The sequence below is a fragment of the Puma concolor genome, chromosome C1, assembly GCF_028749965.1.
Source record: "Puma concolor isolate L17-30 chromosome C1, mPumCon1.1.hap2, whole genome shotgun sequence".
NCBI classification, from domain to species: domain Eukaryota; kingdom Metazoa; phylum Chordata; class Mammalia; order Carnivora; family Felidae; genus Puma; species Puma concolor.
In genome coordinates, this window is record NC_141674.1 from 75,891,614 (window position 1) to 75,916,408 (window position 24,795).

General features: G+C 40.3%; 1 protein-coding gene and 1 long non-coding RNA gene across 2 annotated transcripts; one reads left to right on the forward strand and one right to left on the reverse strand.

Moving 5' to 3' along the window:
- Window positions 1–1,411: 1,411 nt before the first annotated feature.
- On the reverse strand, window positions 1,412–13,849 carry LOC112872055 (guanylate-binding protein 7-like). Its single transcript, XM_025935203.2, has 6 exons — window positions 13,714–13,849; window positions 9,537–9,754; window positions 8,396–8,480; window positions 7,864–8,054; window positions 6,732–6,911; window positions 1,412–3,602 (listed from the first exon to the last, which is right to left on the reverse strand). Exons 2-5 carry the CDS (start codon window positions 9,624–9,626, stop codon window positions 6,738–6,740), a joined length of 540 nt encoding a protein of 179 aa, XP_025790988.2. The 5' UTR covers window positions 9,627–9,754; window positions 13,714–13,849; the 3' UTR covers window positions 1,412–3,602; window positions 6,732–6,737.
- Window positions 11,889–17,700, forward strand: LOC147578159 (uncharacterized). Its single transcript, XR_015254853.1, has 3 exons — window positions 11,889–12,171; window positions 13,796–13,927; window positions 16,268–17,700. It is a non-coding gene; the product is annotated as an uncharacterized LOC147578159 (long non-coding RNA).
- The last annotated feature ends 7,095 nt before the right edge of the window (window positions 17,701–24,795 follow it).

Sequence of the window (24,795 nt, forward strand, 5' to 3'; positions counted from 1 at the left end):
GAATACAATGCTTTGTTTTCATATTTGTTTTCTGTGACCTTGAATCTGCAAATATCTGTGCAGTAAAGTATTACTGGCTAACAAATCTATATTATTACGAGTAAGTCCCTTCGTCTCTATAAAGATATCTAGTTAACTAGAAGATGAGAAGGCATGAGGTCACTTCACACTTACTGTTCCACATCTGTTTAAAAAAATTCCAAAGTAGTCCTTCATGTCTATTTTAGAGACTGTACAGTTGTGGTACATCTCCTTTAAATGATGAAGGCACTACTGGCAATGATCACTAACAAAAAGTCATTTAAATAAAATACCTTATAAGTTGACAACTGCAGGATTTTTTTCTTTTCCTTACCACAAATTGACATAAATACCAAAGTAATGAAACAGTTCTAATCTGGAATTTCGCCTCGTACCTTTGATACAATTGATTAATCAGACATGTCTCACAGTGTCCTAAATGCTTAATTTCTGGACTTTATATGTAGTACTAATCATTCAATAATTATTATTACTGTTTTAATTAAAATCGAATCTGCTTCTTGTTGATGTGGTTTGAAGTAGGGTTCAGGAGCCAATGGCCAACAAAGAAATCTTGAGACATTTTCAGTGCAAAAAGGTGTTTTTATTATACATGGGGATGGGACTCGTGGGCAGAAAGAGCTGCACTGGGGTTTTGAGGAGTAACTGATTATATAGGATTTTCTATCCTATGGAAGAGGAGGGTGATGTTAGGGCTCTAGGAAGTTGCATCTACAGGTTTCTGGAGATTGCTTTTTTCTTATAAATCATGAAGACAGTTGCCAACTGATGGAGACTCATGTCCTACACTACTGTGATCTCTATCAGTTGACCATTTGTTTTTCCCTTTGTTTTGGGAAGCCAGGAGTACATAAGGAATGTCACACATATCCCACCTGGTGGAGGGGGGGTGTTGCGGGGTGTTATCTTGTGTTTTGCCCTCAGCTTGCCTTTTGCTTCCTCATCATTGTCACATTAAATTATCCCTAAGAATAACAGCTCAGTTTGAAAACCCTAGAATATGAATATATTTGATTTTTTTAATAGACAAGCTGATTAAAATCCCTAATGGAAGTTCAGAGTATATGTAGTTAATTGGAGCTTCTTGAAGCCCTCACCAAAACACTACTTAAAATTATACACACAAAAAATGTTACACATCCTTGCAACATGCCTGTGTCAAGTGTTAGAGAGGCCATATGGAGAACTACTAAAATCAGAAAGAATGTATCCATGTGGGAATGAAGAAAACAACTGCAATTTCAAAACATCAGAAGGGCACATGGGTTTATCAGATAAAAAGGAATATTCATATAGGAAAAATTCCCTGATTGTGAGTAATTCAAGGATGATGGATCATAAACAAGCATAAAGAAATATCAGCAACAACTTCATTGATCTCTTTTTTATTAGATATTGGACAGGTCCAGTGGATAGAAAGAGTCGCACTGGGGTTGAAACCAGTGACTGATTATATACCTTCAGGTTGGGTGGGGGTTAGAGATAGCATAAATCTCCAAGGTATTTTGGAAACAAGGTTTTAAGGACCTGGAGGAGGCTAGCTGCCGTTAGGAAAAGGTCATTTATTACCATTTAGTAAAAACTCAGTCATGAGACCCTTCAGATGTATATCAGTGGGCCACATAAGCTTGGAGTAGGATTGCCCACCTATATCTTGGGGGGTAGAGATCAAAGAAGTTTCCAAAGGAATTTTTATATGTTAAAGTAGACTTGCAGGATCCTGGAGGTCAGGATAATGTTAAGCTAAGATTGCCTTTTGCCCTCAGCCAAGTATCATCATTGAGGCAGTGGAGTTCTAGAGGAAGGTCACTCTGCCTGTCTCAAGGACTTGTCAATGGGTTGTAAGTTGTAAGGAAATGTAATTTTTTTCTTTTGCCTTTGTTTCCCACATCATATACCACATCTTCTTTATCCCTTCATCTATCAGTGGACACGGGCTGCTTCCATAGTTTGGCTGTTGCAGATAATGCTGCCATAAACATAGGGGTGCATGTATCCCTTTGAATTTGTGTTTTCATGTTTTTTTGGGTAAATACCCAGTAATGTGATTACTGGATTGTAGGGTAGTTCTATTTTTAATTTTTTGAGGAACTCCGTACTGTCTTCCACAGTGGTTGCACCAGTGTAGATTCCCATCAACAGTGCACGAGGGTTCCTTTTTCTCCACATCTTCACCAATACTTGTTTTTTCTTGTGTTGTTGATTTTAGCCATTCTGATAGGTGTGAGGTGATATCTTGTCATTTCGATTTGCATTTCCCTGATGATGAGTGATGTTGAGTTATCTTTTCATATTTTCCTTAAATGTTTCCTTTGACCTGTGAGTCAAAAGTGAGTGATGTCATTCATGAGTAGTTGTCATAGGAAACTCAAACTGAACACATGATGAATCAGCCCTTCTCTCAGGAAGAACACTGTAGCAAGTCTCAATTAGCATGCATATCCTCACAGTCCTATTTCCTAGGAATTGTAGTCCTAATTCATTCCACACCCTTTGTATTAGAATCTTAAAACTTATGTGATTTGATGTAGGGTTCAGGAGGGAACAGTCAAGAAAGAATTCTTGAGACATTTTTGGTGCAAAAAGGTGTCTTTAATTGAAGCACAGGGACAGGACTCCTGGAGAGAAAGAGTTGTACTGGGGTTGTGAGGAGTGATTGATTACATACTTTTAAGGTGGGAGGGGTAGAGAAAAAGAAAGTCTCCAAGAGGATTTTCATATATTAAAGAAGACTTACAAGATCGTGGAAGTCTGACTATTGTCGAGGTAAGGTTGTTTCTGCCACTAGCAAAGCATTAATATTAACACAGTTGGGAGTTCCTGGAGGAATGTCATACTCTCCCTGTCTCAAGTATTTGTCATTGGGCTGCAGGTTATGAGGAAATTTAATTTTATCTACATCTCCTTTTGTCTTTGTTCTCTATGTCAAAAACTATACCCTTTGTTTTAAGGGTCCTTTGAAGCATCTGTCATAATTAGGATATATATAGAAAACAGGAACTGGGCACCTGAGCGGCTCAGTCAGTTAAGCATCTAACTCTTTATCTCAGCTCAGGTCATGATCTCACAGTTCATGAGTTCAAACTCCACATCAGGCTCTGTGCTGACAGTGCAGGGCCTGCTTGGGATTTTCTCATTCTTCCCCTCTCTCTGCCCCTTCCCCACTCATGCTCGCTCTCTCTCTCGCTCTCTCTCTCTCTCTCTCTCTCTCAAAAATAAATAAACCTTTTGTTAAAGAAGAATCTTTAGAGAGTGGGGAATGTGTTCAACCATAATTTTGCAGTTATTGATCAAGTGTTGGACATGCAAATAGGAACTAAGATTACAATGATAAAGATAAACTTGTCCCTAGCAGTGAGGTATCATCAGCGAAACAGAGTCAATGGGTAACTTAAGTTTTCAAAATCATGCCATAGGTACAAAGAGATCACAAAGGACGGCCACCCAACCCGCTTTAGAGGATTCAGGAAATCCAAGACTTCATGGAGAAACCAGTCTGCAACATAAAGTTGAGGATCGTAGAGGTTGTTGGAAGAAGTCTGAATACTGTGCACAGGTATCTAGAATAGAGGTGTTAACATGTCAAGCTTGTGCAGTTGGAAGTAGTTCATTATAACAAAAGCAAAGCATGCAAACATCAGCTGAAAGGGAAGTCTAAAAACATCAAGATACACCGCAGACACACTATACAACTAACATCTAAAACTGTAATTTGAAGTTGGAAAGCGAAGACACACAAGCTGGGATTTCAGAATTGCATCATATTCTTATTCAGACCTTATTTTTCAAAGAATTTAAGGAAGTAGAATTCAACCCTATAATATAAACAAGATTAGGATATATGTTTTTCCCCCCAGTATTGGACCTCACTATTTATTACACCTCTCTTTTGAACTGGTTGATGCTTTTCTAAGAATGTAAAATTTCCTAAATACCATCATCATTGTCATCATCACCACCACCATCATCACCATAAACAGCATCGTTGGTTTTTTTTCTTATACTCCTGAACAAGTATTACATACTCCTTGTAAAATTTCCAAAGATACAAAGGTTTATACCGAATAAAATAAGTATTCCTCTCATTCCTGATCTCAGAAACCTAGTTTCCCCTAGAAGCAACCAACAGTGCTAGTTCCTCATGTGTATACAAATAAGTATTATGAATTCCATTTTTTTTTTTGCAGAAATAGTGCCCTAGTCTCATTGGTTGGCACTTTTTCCACATTACAATAGATCTAGTAAGTTGTTCTGTGTCATTACAAATCGTGCTATTTCTCAATTTTCTGGCTATATAATCTTCCATTGTAGAAGTGTGCTGAAATTTACATTACCACTCCCATATAGACATATAAGTAGTTCCAATCTTTAGAGTTACAGACAATGCCACAATGGACATGTTATCAATACACAATTTTCATGACTGTGTGTGTGTATGAGAGAGTGTGTGTATACCTTAAAACTGAGTATGTGGTGCCAAAATGGACATCTATTAACATTTAATATATATTAGACACAATTTGCAATAGATATTACACAATTTGGGCTTCCATGAAAGGACAGGTTTTCAGAAACATTGGGAACACAGTTTGATAGCATGGGAGGTAAAATATTGCATCTTATAGTTTTGTTTCATTTCTCTTATTTTGAGTTACTTGAATATCTTGCTTTTCTATAAGCTATCTGTTCAAAGCTTGCCCACTTTTATTGATTTGTGGCCCTTTATGATGTATAACTCATATAAATCAGCTCTTTCCTCTGACAGAAATCAAGGCTGTCTCTTCAGAACATTCTTAGCTTCTGAATTTCTTTAGGTTCTTTTTCACTATAATGAATTTATCTTTATTTTAATGTAGTTTTTGTCAGTGTTTATACATCTTTGGGGTTTATGGCATTTAAAAATAAATTTGACGGGGCGCCTGGGTGGCGCAGTCGGTTAAGCGTCCGACTTCAGCCAGGTCACGATCTCGCGGTCCGTGAGTTCAAGCCCCGCGTCAGGCTCTGGGCTGATGGCTCAGAGCCTGGAGCCTGTTTCCGATTCTGTGTCTCCCTCTCTCTCTGCCCCTCCCCCGTTCATGCTCTGTCTCTCTCTGTCCCAAAAATAAATAAACGTTGAAAAAAAAATTTTTTAAAAATAAAAATAAATTTGATGTTCCAACATAATTTTATAATTATTTGACATTTACTGTTTCTGTGGAGCTTTTTGATGTTTCATCTGAAGTCAAGCTGGAACTTACTTTACACAAAATTTACAATAGATCTACTCACCTTCTTATTCTACACAGCTCTCCAGTTGTCTGACAACAGCTGTTATGTAGTTCATACTGAACTGTATGTTCCCACTGATTTTACTTTTTTATTTTATTTTTTAAAAATGTTTATTTATTTTGGGGTGGGGGAATGAACACACAGAGAGAGAGAGACAGGGAGAGAGAGAATCCCAAGCAGACTATGCACTGTCAGCCTGCTGTCTGTGGGGTTCTATCTCACAAATTGTGAGATCATGGCCAGGGCCAAAATCAAGAGTTCGTTGTTTAACTGACTGAGCCACTCGGGTGCCCCCAAAAGTGTTATTTTAAATTACTGGGAGAGGTGCCTGGGTGGCTCAGTCAATTAAGTGACTGACTTGATTTTGACTTAGGTCATGATCTCATGATTTGTGATATTGAGCCCCACGTGGGGCAGTGGGCTGACAGTGCACATTCTGCTTGGGATTCTCTCTCTCCCTGTCTGTATGCCCCTCCCCTGCTTGTGTGTGTGTGCATGCACGTGCTTTCTCTTGCTCTAAAAAAAAATAAATATGCTTAAAAAAATAAGTACGTAAATAACACTGTTCACATGCACTTAATTCCTATATGTGGTGGGGTTTCTACTTTTAGACTACACGGTATGTTCTGTTCTTATGTTTTTATATTTATGCTCGGTGACACACTGTTCTAATTCTTGCAGATCTATACATTTCATTGTACCTCTTCTGAATTGTCTTGGCTTTTGATTTTTTTGATCAGCTCCATTTAAATTTTACAATTAGCCTTTTTAAAATTTTAACTTGCAATGCATAAAATTTACAGGTAAACCAAGAAAGAATTGCTTTGCATATGGCGCTGGCCCGTCCTACTCTAGAACACGCTATGGATATCTATTGGAGTAATTATTCAGATGCAACTTTCAGAAGCACTTCTTGATAAATATATTCCAATGTGTTTCTTTCCAGGAGGCTACAAATTTGACCTTCTCTTTGTCTTCTAATCAGTTATTTCCACATCCATTTAAATTTTTTTTTTTCAACGTTTATCTATTTTTGGGACAGAGAGAGACAGAGCATGAACGGGGGAGGGGCAGAGAGAGAGGGAGACACAGAATCGGAAACAGGCTCCAGGCTCTGAGCCATCAGCCCAGAGCCTGACGCGGGGCTCGAACTCACGGACCGCGAGATCGTGACCTGGCTGAAGTCGGACGCTCAACCGACTGCGCCACCCAGGCGCCCCTCCACATCCATTTAAATTAACTGTCCAGCCACATTTACTCTATCTTTTGTCAACCATTGATGCCCTATAGTAGGGCATTTCTATTTTTTCTGTTTTCTACTTATCTATTTTTCTGTTAAATTTTGCTGAAAAACAGAAAAGGTACATATGCGTGAAAATAAGCTATATCAAAAAGCTGTTATGAAAACTTGTGAAAATTACCTGAAATTATATACAAGAGAAAAACTTGACCATTAGTAAAATCAACTCTTGTAGCAGCTCACAAATTTGAGGCCACCACGAAGGCCGCGAAGTATCTTCTCTGTCATTGTTCTCCATTATCTTTGGAGTGCAGTCAGTTTCAGTATGTTGCTTGTTACCAGTCATGATTTTTATTTGGGCCTAAAATTGTGTGATACAGTCATAAAAGAAAAACATTTAAAGATCTCAAACTTTCAGGAGTAAAGTTACATATTAATAATTTATAAAATTATCTGCATTTTCCTTTTTCAAGTATTCTCTCTTATTAGATCATTTACAGCAGGAATATCTCCTGGTTTGGGGCTGGGGAATAAGAAGCACAGTACCACCTTACTTATATTCATCCATCACTAAGGTTTTGCGAGGGTGCTAAACAGGTGTGAGGACAATTGTATGATATTCTATTAATGCTATTTAGGAGGGACTCTTTCATCTGAATGGCACAAATGCTCACCCACATCTTAGAAATAATGGGAATGTCTAAGCTGGTTGAGAAATCTGATGCAAACACTTCCAGTCGGGAGAAGAGAGAATTTCCCCTATGTCGCATGCTGACTCAGACAGGCCATCCTCTCCTGGGGACAGCTACAGGTTCGGAGCTATCAGTCCCCCTCACTTCTGAGTCTATACATATCTGATGGTTTTAGGTCAGCAGGGATCTATCTTAGGGTCTTTGGGTGGGTAGGGTGCCTGAAAACTGGCAGTAATCTTGGGAAAGTGAACCAATTGCTGCTTTTATTACATACACCTAGTTAGGACATCTTCGACGATAAATCTGACCACCCCATTTAATATTGCCTCTGTGAGATCATCCAGGAATCCCTCAGAACAGCAGCACATGCCCTGGGAAGGTGATTTATATTCCGGAAATTCTTGGAGCTACAAGTTCCTATGGGACTTTCCAGAAACTCGGCGTGAACACAGCCCACGTGCCCTGACACAAGCCATTACAGATTCAGGGCTTGTAGTGAATTGAGTGCAGTAAATGACAGCAGTGCTTCTCTGTCTGGCTTTGCTTTAACTTTCAGCCCTCCCTTGCTAGGGTTCCAGGGCTTTCTTCTGCAATCACTGCCCAGACCCGAGCCAGGCTTACCTCCAGCCTCTGAATCCTCTCATTCTGCCCTCTCAGAAGGTTTTTTCTCTCTCTCTTTATCTCCTCTCTCATTTGGCCCATGGATTCCTGGAAAATTGTTTCTAGAGTCTCTAACTTTTGCTGCAGCATTTTACACCTTTTCTCAAGAAGCCGCTTTTCCTTCTCAGCTGTCTCTCTTTTGGCTTGCTCCTCTGCTCCAGGCAAGAAAACAACGGTTAAGCCTGAAAGCAACAACCCCCTGTCCCACAACCACCACTTTCTCAGACACCAAACTGTCTGGGAAGAGCAGACAGAAATGTCCAAATTTAACTCATGACGACACATCGAGGGCAGGTTTGAGAACAAGGTGGGAAAGGCCCTCTGACTGGCTGGCCAACGAACAACCACACCTTGTCTTATTATTTTCAGATTTAGCAGAGCATGCCTTCCACAGGAGAGGAAACTCCTTGCTTCGAGAAGATCTTCCTGTCAGAGGTCTCAGAGGGCCTGGCAGGAACCTCCCTCCCCATCATGCCCAGAGCCCTCCCCATACCTGCTAAGGCTTCTTGTGCCTCATGGAGAAGCTCATCTTTCTTCATGCAGCTTCCCTCTAGTTCCTTCTTCATTTGCACTAAACTCTGGGAACCACAAAGGGCAAAGACATATCAGGCAGGTCTAACCTGAACTTCCGTTGAAATATTCTGAGAAAAAAAACTGCCCTGATCAAATTCCCTAGTTGTTCCCCACCCCCCAGCCCAACCCCACCTACATGCATGTTCTAAGACCCTGCCTGTCTCACTATTCCTCCAGCCTCGTCTGCCAATGCTGCTTCCCTCCACTCGTGCTAGGTTCCACAAGTCAGAAGAAAGTGCAGTTTTCCAGATGTGTAACCTCAGATTCTTTCATATTTTTCACATGCTGGGTTTTTTTTTTTTTCCTGCTTGTGACTCCTCCAGTAACATCCACCCTGGATAATATGTACAAATCTTTCAAACTGTATGTCACACTCCTCTTCCAGGAAGATTTCTTAGACCACCTTCCTCATGTGAAAGAAATCACTGTACATTTACATTTGTACATCTTTGTCAATTGTACATTTTCACTGCATGAAACTTATGGTGTGTGAATTACTGTTCAATGAAACTTGAATTACTACCATCTCAGAAATACTCCTTCAAGACTATTGGTTAAGTTTCTGAACTCCCTGAGCCTTCCTTGTGAAATGCTGAGTTTGTATTATATAATCTCTATGGCTCTGTGAAGCTATGGCATCCTGTAATGCTATCTATAAGGCACAATTAACAGTCATACAACTCAAAGTAAAATAAAGGTAAAGAATGATCTGGTAACAATCTTCCCAGAGAACTTTGGATTGAATGGGTGAGAGTGCACAGAAAAAGCAGCCAGCTCAAAATAACTGAAGCATGTTTCAAGCCCACAGGGAAACTAGATGTTCCGTCAAGGAGGCCATCTGAGTGTCTGTACTAACTTTGCTTCAGAGATTAGACAGATTTCCAGATAAAGTGTCTGAGTTTGGAGGCGAAGGAGATAAAATAGAGTAATAGTATCCTTTTAACTCTCTTATTCAGAATAATCAGCATCCTTCTGCTGTGAATGTTAGCTAATCTATGGACAATCAGGTGCCCTTTAGGTAGAGGGGGTAACATGAAGAATCAACTATTAAGACTAAGTACCATGTACTTCTTCCATAACTCCTCGTCATTTTGTGGAGGCTGCTCCATGGGGGCTGCTCCATAGCCCAGGTCTGGTACTGCCACAACCATTTCTGTGGGAACCTCACTCTGTAGAGCCACTGAGTCCTCACACTAGGACACAGATATCACCGTGTTCTCCAGAGAAGGAACCGCTCCGCTGTTGAAGGCATCCACTAAGGTCACCAGAATCCCCAGCCCTGAATGAGGCAAGAAGTTTAGGGTATCAATGAGATTCAAAATTAGAAACTATAAATTCTAAAATGATTTTTTAAAGACGCTATGACGTTTGAAACTTTTTATAAATCCCATCTCCTCCTACTAAATAAGTGTTTTCCTCCTGATCACTGCACTTAAAATTTTTCAGTATCTATTCTCAGTTAACATGCTCTGACATCTTTTGGAAAAAGAATTTCCAAATGAGGCATAAAAACACGGTAGACAACCACACAACTTAATAACAATCAATTACAAAATCAGCAAAGGAACTACACAGGCATATTTCCAAAGAAGACATCCAAATGGCCAACAGTAAATGAAAAGATCACTAATCATCGGGAAAATAAGAGATATCTTAAAACCAGAATGAGATGTCACCTCACACCTGTTAGAATGGCTAATAGTAAGAAGACAAGAGATAATCATTAGGATGTGGAAATGAGAGAACCTTTGTACACGGATGGTAGAAATGTACATTGTAAATTGGTTCAGCCACTATGGAAAACAGTATGGAGGTTCCATAAAATTAAAAAATAACTACCATGGGGCATCTGGGTGCCTCAGTCAGTTAAGCATCTGACTCTTGATTTCGGTTCAGGTCATGATCTCATGGTTTGTGAGATTGAACCCCTCACCTCCCCCTCCAGGTTCTGTGTGCTGTCAGTGCACAGCCTGCTTGGGACTCTGTTTCTTCCTCCCTTTCCTCCCCTCACCTGCGCGCGCGCTCTCTCTCTCTCTCTCTCTCTCACACACACACACACACACACACACACTCACTCTCTCTCTCTCTCTCTCTCTCTCAAATTAAATAAAATAGAACTACCATATTATCCGGCAATCCCACTTAGGGGTATTTATCTAAAAGAATTGAAATCAGGATCTCAAGGAGATATATGCACTCTCATGTTATTGCAGCATAAGTGACAATAGCCAAGATATGGAAACCTAAATATCCATCAATAGATGAATGGATAAAGGAATTCTGTACATATATACAGTGGGATATTGTTCAGGCATGAGAAATAAGGAACTGTTGCTGTTTGTGACATGTATGGACCTCAAGGGTATTATAGTAAGTGAGATAAGTCAAATACTCTATGACAGCACTTGTATGTGGAATCTAAAAAACCTGAACTCATAAAGACAGTAGAAGGGTAATTACCAGGGGCTGGGAGTTGGGGGAAGTGGAGGTTTGTGGTTTACAAGGGTATAAACTTGCAACTAGTAAATAAATAAGTCCTAGAGATGCACAGCATAGTGATTATAGACAACAACACCAGATTATAAACTTCAAAGTTGCTAAGCACACACATACACACACATATGATAATTAAGTGACATGATAGAGATGTTAGTTAAGACTAATATGATTGTAATCATGTTGCAATATATAAATATATCAATTCAGCAAGTTTTATACCTTAAACTTATAAAATGTTATATGTCATTTATATCAATAAAAATAAAAATAAAGTAGATATGAGGTGAAGCAGGGTAAATGAGATTGTATATATTCCTACTAAAATTCTACCGACTTTGAGGAATTGTTGGAAATTTAGTTTTCTTGGGAATAATATATATATTATATATTATATATTATATATTATATATTATATATTATATATTATATATTATATATTATATATTATATATTATATATTATATATTTTATATATTACATATTTTATATTTTATATATTATATATATTTAATCTCTGAGAAGAGCATTTCTCATACAGGTTGTCTCCTCAGATACAATGGAAAATTGCAAACCCAGAAGAGCTTCACAGTAAAATAAGACCACAAAGTCATTCTCTAGCCTCAGAGTTATCCGAAGCATGAATACATCAGCACTTCTGTACTTTTCCATGGCACAAAATGCGGGCTACCGTTGGCCATCTGCAGAGTGCTGCCTGCATTATTCTCCAAATCTCTGATGAAGCTAGAGACAAAATCCTGGGTATCACCAGTCTCCGATGTGTTGCTCTCATTGATTCTAACAAGAACCTGCAAAGTAGGCTTATTCTACTCACTTTGCAAATGAGATCAGAAAGTCAAAGTAAGGTATTTGCCAAAAGCACATAGTGAATAAATGGTAGACCCATGACTAGAAGCCTGAAGGTCTGTTTTACTATTCTATGTTTGGCACCCAATTACCTGGCAAGATAATTTTCTTCAAAAACATTGGTTACCCATATGCCATGATTAATAACTTCTACGGGATTTCTGTTGACTCTCCTATCTTCACAATACCTGCTCTAAAGTATTATTGTGACCCGATGGGCTCCTCTTGTTTCTGCAGAGTCAGGATGACAGCCGCAAACCACTCAGCAGTTTCTAGACCTGGCTCTCTCCTGGCACAGCTCAGTGCTTCACCAAGGGCTCCAGTTCAGCTCAGGTTTATGAAAGATATCTTTTCATATTTTTATTCCTTGATATCTAGTCCCATTCACTGTGCCCCCCCCCCTTTTTTTTTACTTCAACTCATTGGTTGAACATCTATTATTTGCCACATGTTGTGCTTGTGTGCTTGGATTAAAAGATGAATAAGCTGCAGCCCCTGCCCTCAGAGTGATACTAAGATAACTATTAGGTTAGAATTAGGCTTAGCTGCGACAGTTAGGAAAGAAATGTGTCATAAGCAGTTTATGTTTATTTCTCCCTCATAAATTTCAGGGTTAGTAGTCTGGGGATGGTATGTAGTTGTGTTTCATAAGGATGGAAGCTTCAGATCCTATCATATGCTCAACCATCTGTAAGGGGCAGTCCCTGGTGTGCTGTCATTTGTATTCTAAGCAGAGAATACTAACTCTTTACCTTACTATGTAAAGTCTATGTAAACTAAATCGCTTCTTAGGTTATCCATATTCCCGTACACAACCACAAGAGAGGCTGGAATTGCCATCATTATTCTGGGAAACTATGTGCATGGCAAAGAAGCAGGAGTTCTATTAGTAGGGGAGAAAGGAAGAATGGTTACAAGGGGATAGTTAACACTACTTCCCAGTAACCATCTCAAACTAGGAAGATGACGGACAATGCAACAAGGATTATACTCTACTGTTGATCACAACTCTAATCATCTCCACTAAGGTCTAAGCTGGAGGAGAAAGGCTTCCTGACTATTCTGTTCTCTGCCCGGTCCCCATGTTGGACACATGGTAGACCGGTTAAACTGAAATAATCCTGAGGAGAGAGAGAGAGATGTGAGTGATAGGGGTTCATTGAATTACAAGTGGAGATGACTTAATTCAGTTTGGGAATACAAAAGAAGAAAAGCCTCTGGGAACTATAAGGGGTAACAGCACTGGCAGACCATGGGGTTTCAGAGGCAACACAGACAGAGTGAGCCCTAGAAGAAGGGAGAGGTTAGCTATGTTAAATACCCAGAGAATTCACTGCAAGCATTAGCAGGATGGCCAGGGATGTCCTTACCAGAGTGACGGAATAGTAGCCAGAGGGAGAGGTAGGAATGGCTGTGGGGGAATGAGATGGATCCAAAGAAAGAAAGTAGAATCATGTCTGGATCCTAAGATCTATGTGCCAAAGTATTTAGTGGTGAAGAGTCACAGCCTCTGTTACTTCTCCAAATAATAATCAGAATAAGAATGTTAATAGAAAAACTTACATATCTATTTAGAAAGAGAGCATGCAGATGTCACAAAATATCACCACAGAGGGAAATCCAAGTGAATGGTGTGTAAGAATTCATTGTAGTCTTAAACTTCCTCTGTAATTCAGATTTTTTTTAATGTGTAGATTTTAGAACAAGAATATGTAACAGCGTTAAGTGGAAAATCTCAAACACAAGGTTTTACAGCTTACATATTTACATGTATCTATTGCATTCCTCTTCTGAGTTCTCATGTTTATGTCAGAAATTAGGGTTTTAAGCCCAAACCTAAAGTGCATGTAAAAGACAGTTTAGAAATGAACATACCTGAGCCATAGATTGCTGTTCTGTTCAAGAATGAGCATCCAGGTACCTCTTAACTCACCCTTGCTGTTTTCTTCTCCCACAGAAGCTGAAAACAAACTGAGGTTGTTAAGAAAGGAAATGAGCATAAAGCTGAACCTGAAAGTAAAAGCACTTCATGCTATTTTTAATTATTTGGGGAAAACCTGCTGGAACCCAGACGCCAGAGCCAGAGAAGGTATGAGGGTGAAGCAAGTGAGAGCAGCCCAATGACTCTGCAGTTAGGCCCTAGGAAATTGCACCAGACCAGCTTTATTTTCTCCCCAGCTCGCCTGTCCACAAAGGGACTGCTGCCTGAGACCAAGGGCACAGAGCTGCTGGCTCCAGGGGCCGCAAGCAGACTAGGTTTGGCAGCTGGCCATTGACAAAACCCAAAGGCAGAGAGAGGAGTGGTGGCGAGTCAGGAAAGGAATTTGTTTCAGGGAGGCTGACACTGGGAAGACAGTGGACTTGTGTCCCAAAGGCTGTCCCCAAAGTGCCAAAAAATATTTCCAGGTTCATATAAGGAAAATGTGGGACAAAGTGGTAGGTAGGTGCAACTGGGCAGCAAAGGTCAGGTGGATCATTGTCTTGGGGTCAATCACCCAGGGTCTTGCTGGTCTTAAGAGAACTTAATCAGTTAGAAAGTACAGACTGAAGTCAAAATGTGGGTAGTTTGAGTCCTCCCTAGACTCGATCCTTTTCCAGGACTACGATGTCTGTAGGTGTGCATTCTGTTGTACTTTTATGTCTTGGAATTCATGGAGCTTCTTGAATGAGTCGATTAATGTTTTTCAGAAATTATGCATGTTTCTGGTTATTATTCCTTCATATATTTTTTCTAACACTTTCTACCTTTTATCTATTGATGAGACTTCCATTCTGCCTATATTTGCATGCCTGGTGATGCCTCACAGTCTGTGAGGCTCTATTATTCTTAATTTCTTTTTCTTTTCTGTTCCTCAAAATGGGTTCTCTCTGTTGATTTATCTTCAGTTCACAGATCTTCCCTTTGCCAGATCAAATCTGGTTTTTGAGCCACTGTAGTATATTTTGTATTCCAGTTCTTATACTATTCCACTGTGGAATTTCTATTTCATTATTTTGGTTAACTTCTTCTTGTTATTAGTATTATCTTTTTTTTTTTTTTAATTTTTTTTAACCTTTATTTATTTTTGAGACAGAGAGAGACAGAGCATGAATGGGGGAGGGTCAGAGAGAGGGAGACACAGAATCCGAAACAGGCTCCAGGCTCTGAGCTGTCAGCACAGAGCCCGACGCGGGGCTCGAACTCACGGACTGCGAGATCATGACCTGAGCCGAAGTCGGATGCTTAACCGACTGAGCCACCCAGGCGCCTCAAGTATTTTCTATACCATGAGTCATTTTCAACACACTTTGGGTCTTTAAACATAGTTACCTTTAGTTCTTTAAACATACTCATAATAGCTGCTTTGATGTATTTTCCTGTTAAATAAGGTATTTGTCTGCTAAAGCCCCAAGAGATGGTTTCTATTAACTTTTTTTCCTACGATTAGGGCAACTTTTCTGTTTCTTTGCATGCCTCATAATTTGTTTTGAAAACTGGACATTATAAATAATATGATGTGGACTCCAGTGTCCCCTGAAGAGATTGTTGATGGCTTTATACTTTGTTTAGTGACTTGGCTGGACTAATTCTTTGTTTTTTTTTAAGTTGTGTTTATTTTGAGATAGAGACCACATGCGTGGGAGAGGGAGAGAGAGAATCCCAACCAGGCTGGACACTGTCAGCATGGAGCCCTATGTGGGGCTCGAACCCATGAACTGAGTGATCATGACCTGAGTGGAAGTCAACTGAGCCACCCAGGAGCCCCTACTGAGACTAATTCTGTATGGTCTAATTAGCTTGCCATATGTGGCCACTCATGGCTCTGCTTGGTTATGTTTTTTTTTTTTTTTTTTTTTTTCAACATTTATTTTATTTTTGGGACAGAGAGAGACATAGCATGAACGGGAGAGGGGCAGAGAGAGAGGGAGACACAGAATGGGAAACAGGCTCCAGGCTCTGAGCTATCAGCCCAGAGCCCGACGCGGGGCTCGAACTCACGGACCGCGAGATCGTGACCTGGCTGAAGTCGGACGCTTAACCGACTGCGCCACCCAGGCGCCCCTGCTTGGTTATGTTTTAAAGTATTTTTCACTTAGGGGCACCTGGTGGCTCAGTCAGTTAAGCATCTGACTTAGGCTCAGGTCATGATCTCACTGTTAGTGGGTTTGAGCCCTGCGTTGGGCTCCGTGCTGACAGCTCGGAGCCTGGAGCTGCTCTGGATTCTGTGTCTTCCTCTCTCTCTGCCCCTTTCTGCTTGCACTGTCTCTCTCTCTCAAAAATAAATAAACATTTAAAAAAAATAAAAATTTTCTTTCATTTAGTTTTTAAGATAGACTTTCTAAAAGTCACCTCTGACCTCTGAGTCATCATAGTTTACTGATGAGCCCATGCTAAGCTAGAATTTATGCTTAAATACCTCGAGCTGATAAAATTATCCTTTGTCCATAGCCTTTCAGAAGGCATTATTTCTGCATATGCAAGGCCTCACACACAACCAGGAGAATGTAGCAAAGAGTGAAGCAAGGAAAGAAAGTAAACAAATCCAAGGATGTGTTATGGTGCCACTCTGAGCTCCTGGGGCTCAGTCCTGCCAGCCTACCCACAATGAAATTCAGTGAGTCTCAGAGAATTCCTCATTGCACAATGAAATCTGGTGGAGGGAGAGTCAGCAGTGTGATAGAGGTTGCTGATATGGGAATTAGGCCACCTGCTCATGTAACTTTGTTTTGTCTGGTAGCTACCCAAATAAACTTGAGATTTGGATGGTCAGACAGTATGTACCTCATGATGGAAAGCTCTGCTCCTGTTCTGACTTGATATACTAGAGTCAGGAGCTCAGCAGCCCCAAAGTGGCTTTTCAAATAGCAAGTGACCTTCTGATGCAGAAGCTTTGACCTTGTGCTGAAACCCTGAAAGCTCTGCTAAGATAGTTACGATTGCCGGAGAACTTTCTCTCCGCCTGCTCCCTCTGTCACCACCGTCTCTCCCTGCCCACATCAAGGGAACAACTATTCTACTTTGTTTGGCACTTGATACAACTGGATCCCTGAAGTATGTATTCTGTAATGTCTGGTGGCTTATACTCAATATTATGCATGTGAGATTTGCCCATATTTTTGTGTATAGCTGCAGACTGTGTATTTTCTATGCTGTATAGTATTCAGCAGTAAGGATCTTCTGTAATTTATTTATCCCCTCATTTATTGACAGACTTTAGAGCAGTTTCTGTTTTCTTGGCTGCTATAAACATTCTTGCATGCATCTTTTAGATCACATCATACCTGCACATTCTCCTTGTGTATATACCTATGAATGGGTTGCTGAAGAGCACGTGTTCCGCCCAATAGATCTGACAGACACTGGTCAAACAGTCTCATGGTTGTGCCAATTTATATTTGCACCAGTAGTGTAGAATATTCCAGGTGCTGTGCAAGCTCGCCAAACTTCAGTAAGGTCTGCCTTTTCTTCATTTGGTAGATGAGTAATAGTAATGTGTTGTGTTTTTAATGACTTATGAATGACGTATCTTTTCATATGCTTTTTAGAGATCCTCTTTCATGATTTTTTTTAACAAAAATATTGCCATTTATATATGTGTCTGTTTTTAATGTGCGTTTTTTTGGTTGTTTATGTTTCTATTTGGAGATCTTTTGCATGCCTCTGTGTGTGTGTGTGTGTGTGTGTGTGTGTGTGTGTGTGTGTGTCTGTGTGGTGGTGGTGGTGGTGGTGTTGAATAGCTGCTTAGAGTAGATATAACATTTGTATTTCCCAACTGAAACCCTTTAGGCAGTTTAAATTTTTTTGTTTTTTTTCTGAGACTGTTTCTAGTTTTGGTAACATAATTATCTCTAGCTCATCATCCAGGGAATATCTCAGTTTCTTTTTTTTTTTTTTTTTTTCAGTATACGAAGTTTATTGTCAAATTGGTTTCCATACAGCACCCAGCGCTCATCCCAAAAGGTGCCCTCCTCAATACCCATCACCCACCCTGCCCTCCCTCCCACCCCCCATCAACCCTCAGTTTCTTCTCAGTTTTTAACAGTCTCTTATGCTTTGGCTCTCTTCCACTCTAACCTCTTTTTTTTTTTTTTTTCCTTCCCCTCCCCCATGGGTTTCTGTTAAGTTTCTCAGGATCCACATAAGAGTGAAAACATATGGTATCTGTCTTTCTTTGTATGGCTTATTTCACTTAGCATCACACTCTCCAGTTCCATCCACGTTGCTACAAAGGGCCATATTTCATTCTTTCTCATTGCCACGTAGTACTCCATTGTGTATATAAACCACAATTTCTTTATCCATTCATCAGTTGATGGACATTTAGGCTCTTTCCATAATTTGGCTATTGTTGAGAGTGCTGCTATAAACATTAGGGTACAAGTGCCCCTGTGCATCAGTACTTCTGTATCCCTTGGGTAAATTCCTAGCAGTGCTACTGCTGGGTCATGGGGTAGGTCTATTTTTAATTTTCTGAGGAACCTCCACACTGCTTTCCAGAGTGGCTGCACCAATTTGCATTCCCACCAACAGTGCAAGAGGGTTCCCGTTTCTCCACATCCTCTCCAGCATCTATAGTCTCCTGATTTGTTCATTTTGGCCACTCTGACTGGCGTGGGGTGATATCTGAGTGTGGTTTTGATTTGTATTTCCCTGATGAGGAGCGATGTTGAGCATCTTTTCATGTGCCTGTTGGCCATCCGGATGTCTTCTTTAGAGAAGTGTCTATTCATGTTTTCTGCCCATTTCTTCACTGGGTTATTTGTTTTTTGGGTGTGGAGTTTGGTGAGCTCTTTATAGATTTTGGATACTAGCCCTTTGTCTGATATGTCATTTGGAAATATCTTTTCCCGTTCCGTTGGTTGCCTTTTAGTTTTGTTGGTTGTTTCCTTTGCTGTGCAGAAGCTTTTTATCTTCATAAGGTCCCAATAATTCACTTTTGCTTTTAATTCCCTTGCCTTTGGGGATGTGTCAAGTAAGAAATTGCTACGGCTAAGGTCAGAGAGGTCTTTTCCTGCTTTCTCCTCTAAGGTTTTGATGGTTTCCTGTCTCACATTCAGGTCCTTTATCCATTTTGAGTTTATTTTTGTGAATGGTGTGAGAAAGTGGTCTAGTTTCAATCTTCTGCATGTTGCTGTCCAGTTCTCCCAGCACCATTTGTTAAAGAGACTGTCTTTTTTCCATTGGATGTTCTTTCCCGCTTTGTCAAAGATGAGTTGGCCATACGTTTGTGGGTCTAGTTCTGGGGTTTCTATTCTATTCCATTGGTCTATGTGTCTGTTTTTGTGCCAATACCATGCTGTCTTGATGATTACAGCTTTGTAGTAGAGGCTGAAGTCTGGGATTGTGATGCCTCCTGCTTTGGTCTTCTTCTTCAAAATTACTTTGGCTATTCGGGGCCTTTTGTGGTTCCATATGAATTTTAGGATGGCTTGTTCTAGTTTTGAGAAGAATGCTGGTGCAATTTTGATTGGGATTGCATTGAATGTGTAGATAGCTTTGGGTAGTATTGACACTTTGACAATATTTATTCTTCCAATCCATGAGCACAGAATGTTTTTCCATTTCTTTATATCTTCTTCAATTTCCTTCATAAGCTTTCTCAGTTTCTTTTTTTAAAAAAAATTTTATGTTTTTATTTTATTTTTGAGAGACAGAGTATGAGTGGGGGAGGGACACAGAGAGAGGGAGACACAGAATCTGAAGCAGGCTCCAGGCTCTGAGCTATTGGCACAGAACCTGATGCGGGGTTCGAACTCATGGACTGTGAGATCATGACCTGAGCTGAATTTGGACACTTAACCAACTGAGCCACCCAGGAGCCCTTGGAATATCTCAGTTTCAATGTCACACAAGGAACTACTGTACAAGACACTCTCTTGACACATGAGACAAAGGAATGATTTATGTTCTTTGGTCCAAGATGATGGGAAGGACCTCCATTCCTTTTCCTGAGACCTCACTTTCAGAGCTCTCTCTCACAAACTAGGTCACGCTGGACTTACTTACTCTACGATGAACACCTATTACGGCAAAACCTTGCTTCTCACTCAAACATATCGTCTCAACCTGCACACCCTCCCAAAAGTAGAAGAAGTGGAAGGACTGATTTTCACTGCGTTAATGTAATATTTGTAATATTTGGGTGGTGTTCCAGGGAAAGCTGAGATCACGCTCATTTTCTATTCCCATACAGCATGGTTTTTGTAGTCATGGTGATGATGATCTTTCAGCTTTGGGGTGTATCTGAATCAGAGATAGGGCTGGATATAGCTTCTCTTTTCATTCCCACTCAAATGCAAGACTAGCTAAAAAGCAGGTATAAGTGTAATGGATTTTACTGAATATGTGGAAGGGGTTATTGTTTTTTTTTTTAAGTTTTAATTTTAATTCCAGTTAGTTAACTTACAGTGTTGTATTAGTTTCAGGTGTACAATGTAGGGATTCAACAATTCCATACATCACTGGAGCTCATCACGCGAATCCCCATCACCTAGTTAACCCAACACCCCCTCACCCTCTCCTCTGGTAAACATCAATTTGTTCTCTATAATTAAGAGTCTGTCTCTTAGTTTCTTTCTCATTCTTTTTCCCTTTGCTTGTTTGTTTTGTTTCTTAAATTCCACATATGAGTGAGATTGTATAGTATTTGTCTTTCTCTGACTGACTTATTTTGCGTAGCATTATACTCTCTAGCTCCATCCATGTCATTGCAAACGGCAAGATTTCATTCTTTTTTATGACTGAATAACATTCCATTGTATATATACATCACATCTTTATCCATTCGTCAATCTATGGACAATTGGGTTGTTTCCATAGCTTGGCTTTTGTAATAAATGCTACAACAAACATAGGGGTACATGTATCCCTTTGAAAAAGTGTTTTTGTATTTTTGGGGTAAATAATAGTGCTGTTTCTGGATCATAATGTAGTTCTATTTTTAGTTTTTTGAAGAACCTCCATACTGTTTTTCACAGAGGCTGCACCAATTTGCATTCCCATCAACAGTGCAAGAGGGTTCCCCTTTCTCTGCATCCTTGCCAACATCTGTGTGCAATGATGAACATCTTTTCATGTGTCTATTGGATATCTGGATGTCTTCTTTAGAAAAATGTTCATGTCTTCTACTCATTTTTTTATTGGATTATTAGCTTTTTGGATGTTGAGTTGTGTAAGTTACATACTTTGGAGTGGCAGTGTCAGCAAAATTTGGTTGGGCCTCTAGTCCTAGGCCAGATCCCCTGAAGCGATACCTCGGCTGGAGGCTGCTCAGCAGGGTCCCTGGCCTAGGCTGGGTGCAGCATACAGCAATAACTGGGGGCCCCGAGGCTGGGTGCAGTGGGGCAGCTGGGTGTGGTGCTCAAATTTGTTGCTGGTTCACCCAGCATATGAGCTCAGTGTGCTACAGTGGATGGGGGTGCCAGGCTGGGTACAGCACTTGGTTTTGGCTTAGGTCATGATCTCATGGTTCCTGGGATCAAGCCCCACATCTGGCTCTGCATTGACAGAGCAGAGCCTGTTTGGGATTCTCTCTCTCCCTCCCTCTCTCTCTCTTTCTCTCTCTCTCTCTGCCCCTCCCCTGCTTGTGCTCTTTGTTAAAATAAATAAATAAACTTAAAAAAAATCTTAAGCCCTCCCCCCCAAAAACTCATGGAATCCATCCCCTTTGGTCTTTAAAGCCAAACATTATGGGGTGCAAGGGCCTGGGCCTTTTCTCCACCCTCTCAGAGCACGCAGCTGGCTCCCTCTTGCCAGCAGCCTCCCTCTGCCTTTCTGACCTTCCTAACCTTTCAGATGCAGCTTCTACTCTCTATTTACTTATGGAGTTCATTCTGCCAGGCTTACTGTTATTGACTTGGATGTGGATGAGATCTAGTTTTAAATGTGGTCCTCCTGCTCAGCCATTTTCCCAAGCTCCCCTAATTTGGGGATATCATTTCCTCCGCTGTTTTTGCCTGTCCGTTTTGTGGAGAGTGACAAGACTTCCAGTCCTCTGAAGCCCTTGGGTCTGCGCTTTCTCTCCTCTACCTTTTCTGTTTTCTTTTCTCACCCACCATCTGCTTTAGGAGGAAATAAAATCATCTGGCAAGGCAAGTTCACTGTCACTTTCCATGATTTAGCTTTCTGCAGAGACTTACAACCTGGTATAGTCTCCTATGTTTCAGTAAGCATTTCAAAGTATCTTTATAAACATACACATTTTCCTCTATGTCACGAATTTGGGAGACCTGTTAAAATAGTGACATTTGTTTTACATAATGATCATGTTATCCCAATAGTTACTCTGCTGTGAGAGAGAAGGAGGCCATATGTAAATCGTGAGCTTTATAAATGGTGCCCAGACACACTTGCTTTGGAAACTGTGGGGAGAGTGTTCCACAGGTGGACAGAGACATGGAGCTGATGTTGAGTAGACATTTTGAGGGCTCTGGAGCTTTGGTGACGGTTTTGAAATAAGCAGTAGCTGCACATGCCATCACATTTTTCTGATTGGTGAAACACAGATAACCCCTGTGGAGGGTGGTATCTAGAGAGAGGCCCCTCAGGGACAGTGGTCTGGTTGTCCTTGAACACTTTTTATGCAGTCTGCTAATAGTTTAGAGACTTTAAAAATCATGTTTGTTTTTTCCCATAACTGAAAAGCAACTGATTTCCTAGAATTGTTTTGAAAATAGCAGGTCATTGCTTTCGGTTTCAAACCTGAAGTACAATTTCAGGAAATACCTTTCCAGTAGACTTGCATGATCTCAGAGATTGTTTTTCTGGCTTGAAACCTTTGCATGAGTTTATTTTAAAACATACTCTCCAGTTTAAAGCTATGAGGGATTGCAGCAAACGGGAAAGTCTGGAGCAGAGAGATTGATAACAAGGGCCGAGTTTTGGTGCCGTTTCTAGGTAACATCTATGAAACAGCAGCAGACTCTTTCCATTGGGTCAGCTTTCTGTCTAACCCCTTGGAGGTTTCCTGCTGTTCTTGGTGAAGTAGAGGCAAAGCAGCATGATGTGTCTAGGTTCGAATAAGGGCATATGTAACAGAAGTGTATGGATGAGAAAAGAGAGGGTGGAAAAAGTCCAGTTTGTTTTGTAGGGAGAGGCAGGAAAGGTACAGAACAAAGTTCGCTTAAACTAAAAAGTACCAAGCTAAGAAAAATAAAATTTCAAATGTTTGAATTTGGGAGGAAAAAATATGCTATCGATTGCACTTCAACAGTTAATTAAGAAAAAAACATAATGACTAATCAAATTCATAGGAAGAGAAAGTAGGATGGTAGTTACCAGAGGTTTAGGGGAGGGGGAAATGTAAATTATTTAATGGATATAATTTCAGCATTGCAGGATAAAAACGTTCTGGAGATCTCTTACATAACAATGTGTATGGAGAGTAAACTGAGGGTTGATGGGGGATGGGAGGGAGGGGAAAGTGGGTGATGGGCATTAAGGAGGGCACCTGTTGGGATGAGCGCTGGGTGTTGTATGGAAACCAATTTGACAATAAATTTCATTAAAAAAAAATTCAGGAGGTAAAAATAAAAAAACCCAATGTGTATGTATTTAATACTACTCAAATGTACACTTACAAATGGTTAAAATGATTATAAAAAATCTAAAACAAGAAACAATGACTGGAAGTATGTGCAGGTGGGAAGGAAAGAGCCTACTGTTTGTCAGAAGGAAGTATATAGATAGCCCTTGGCATTTTCATTCTTTGTACAAAAAGCTGATCATTTAAAAAAATTTTTATGTTTGTTTATTTTTGAGACAGAGAGAAACAGAGCATGAGTGGGGAAGGGGCAGAGAGAGAGAGAGGGAGACACAGAATCTGAGGCAGGCTCCAGGCTCTGAGCTGTCAGCACAGAGCCTGATATGGGGATTGAACCCACGAACTATGAGATCATGACCTGAGCCAAAGTTGGAAGCTTAACCATCTGAGCCACCCAGACACCCTCAAAAGGCTGGTCATTTTAAGAAGCTGTAGGTTGAACTTTTTTCAGGGCTGCTGACATGGCCAGGAATCATCAATGGGCCACGTCCAATTCATTCCATGCAGCCATCACAGCGGTTTTCAAAAAAAAAAAAAAAAAAAACAACCCACCAATTAAGTCATGTCACTTTTCTGCACAAAATCTTAAAAGCTTCTTACTGCAGTTAGGGTAAAGTCCAGTCTCCACACAAGGCCTGTAAGGTCCTACACAATGAGGCTCCTGCCTGCCCTTCTAAACATGGGCTGTCTCTACTTCACCACATGGATCATCCTCCCCGGACCAAACACAGCAGTCTCTTCCCCAGTAAGGAATTAGGCACAGTCTTCTGCCTGAAACTCACTTCTCTCGTATCTTTCCTGGTTGTGCTCTTATAAATTCATCTTACTCTCATTTCCTCAGGGGAGGGTCACTGACTGACAAATCTAAATTGGGGCTCCTTTCTGCATTTACTCTTGGTACCTTGTACTGTTCTTTTACAATGCTTATAAGTTCAAAATCCTATTGGTATAACAATTTGGTTAATGTCTTTATTTCTAAATGAAAAACTACATGAGCACAGGGACCAAGTCTGTTTTGCTAACCACAAATCCTTGATCCTTTCCACACTGTCTAGGAAATGGTCAGTGGTGAGTACTTATTGAACAACTAGATGAAATCATGTTTAAAAGTACTTGCTTTGGTGTTAGTAAGGACTACATTTGAGTTTGATTCACAGCATCCTGGTGTTTTGGTCTCATAAGACAAACTATGGAAAATCCATCCCATAGTGCTCACAAATGACTTCATGAATGTGAGCTTGTGTTACTAACCTATTTGATGTTGACATTTGTCATCCTTAACAGTGCCATCATCATCATCTTATCATGTTATCTTCAGATTTGATGGATCATTAATCCAAGGATTAATTAATGTTATCTGTATGAGGTAAACATGTTGTACCAGAGGCAGCAAGTTTGAAGGCTTTACTTAGATTTGTTATATATTTCTAGTGAA

Excerpts from the sequence above, each read along its gene's own strand:
- LOC112872055 (XM_025935203.2), bottom strand. The coding sequence starts at position 9,626 with ATGGTTGTGGCAGTACCAGACCTGGGCTATGGAGCAGCCCCCATGGAG. Across the intron at positions 8,481-9,536 it reads AGTTATGGAAGAAGTACATG|AGTTTAGTGCAAATGAAGAA; the intron begins GTACTTAGTCTT and ends TGTGGTTCCCAG. Across the intron at positions 8,055-8,395 it reads GGCACAAGAAGCCTTAGCAG|AGGAGCAAGCCAAAAGAGAG; the intron begins GTATGGGGAGGG and ends TGCCTGGAGCAG.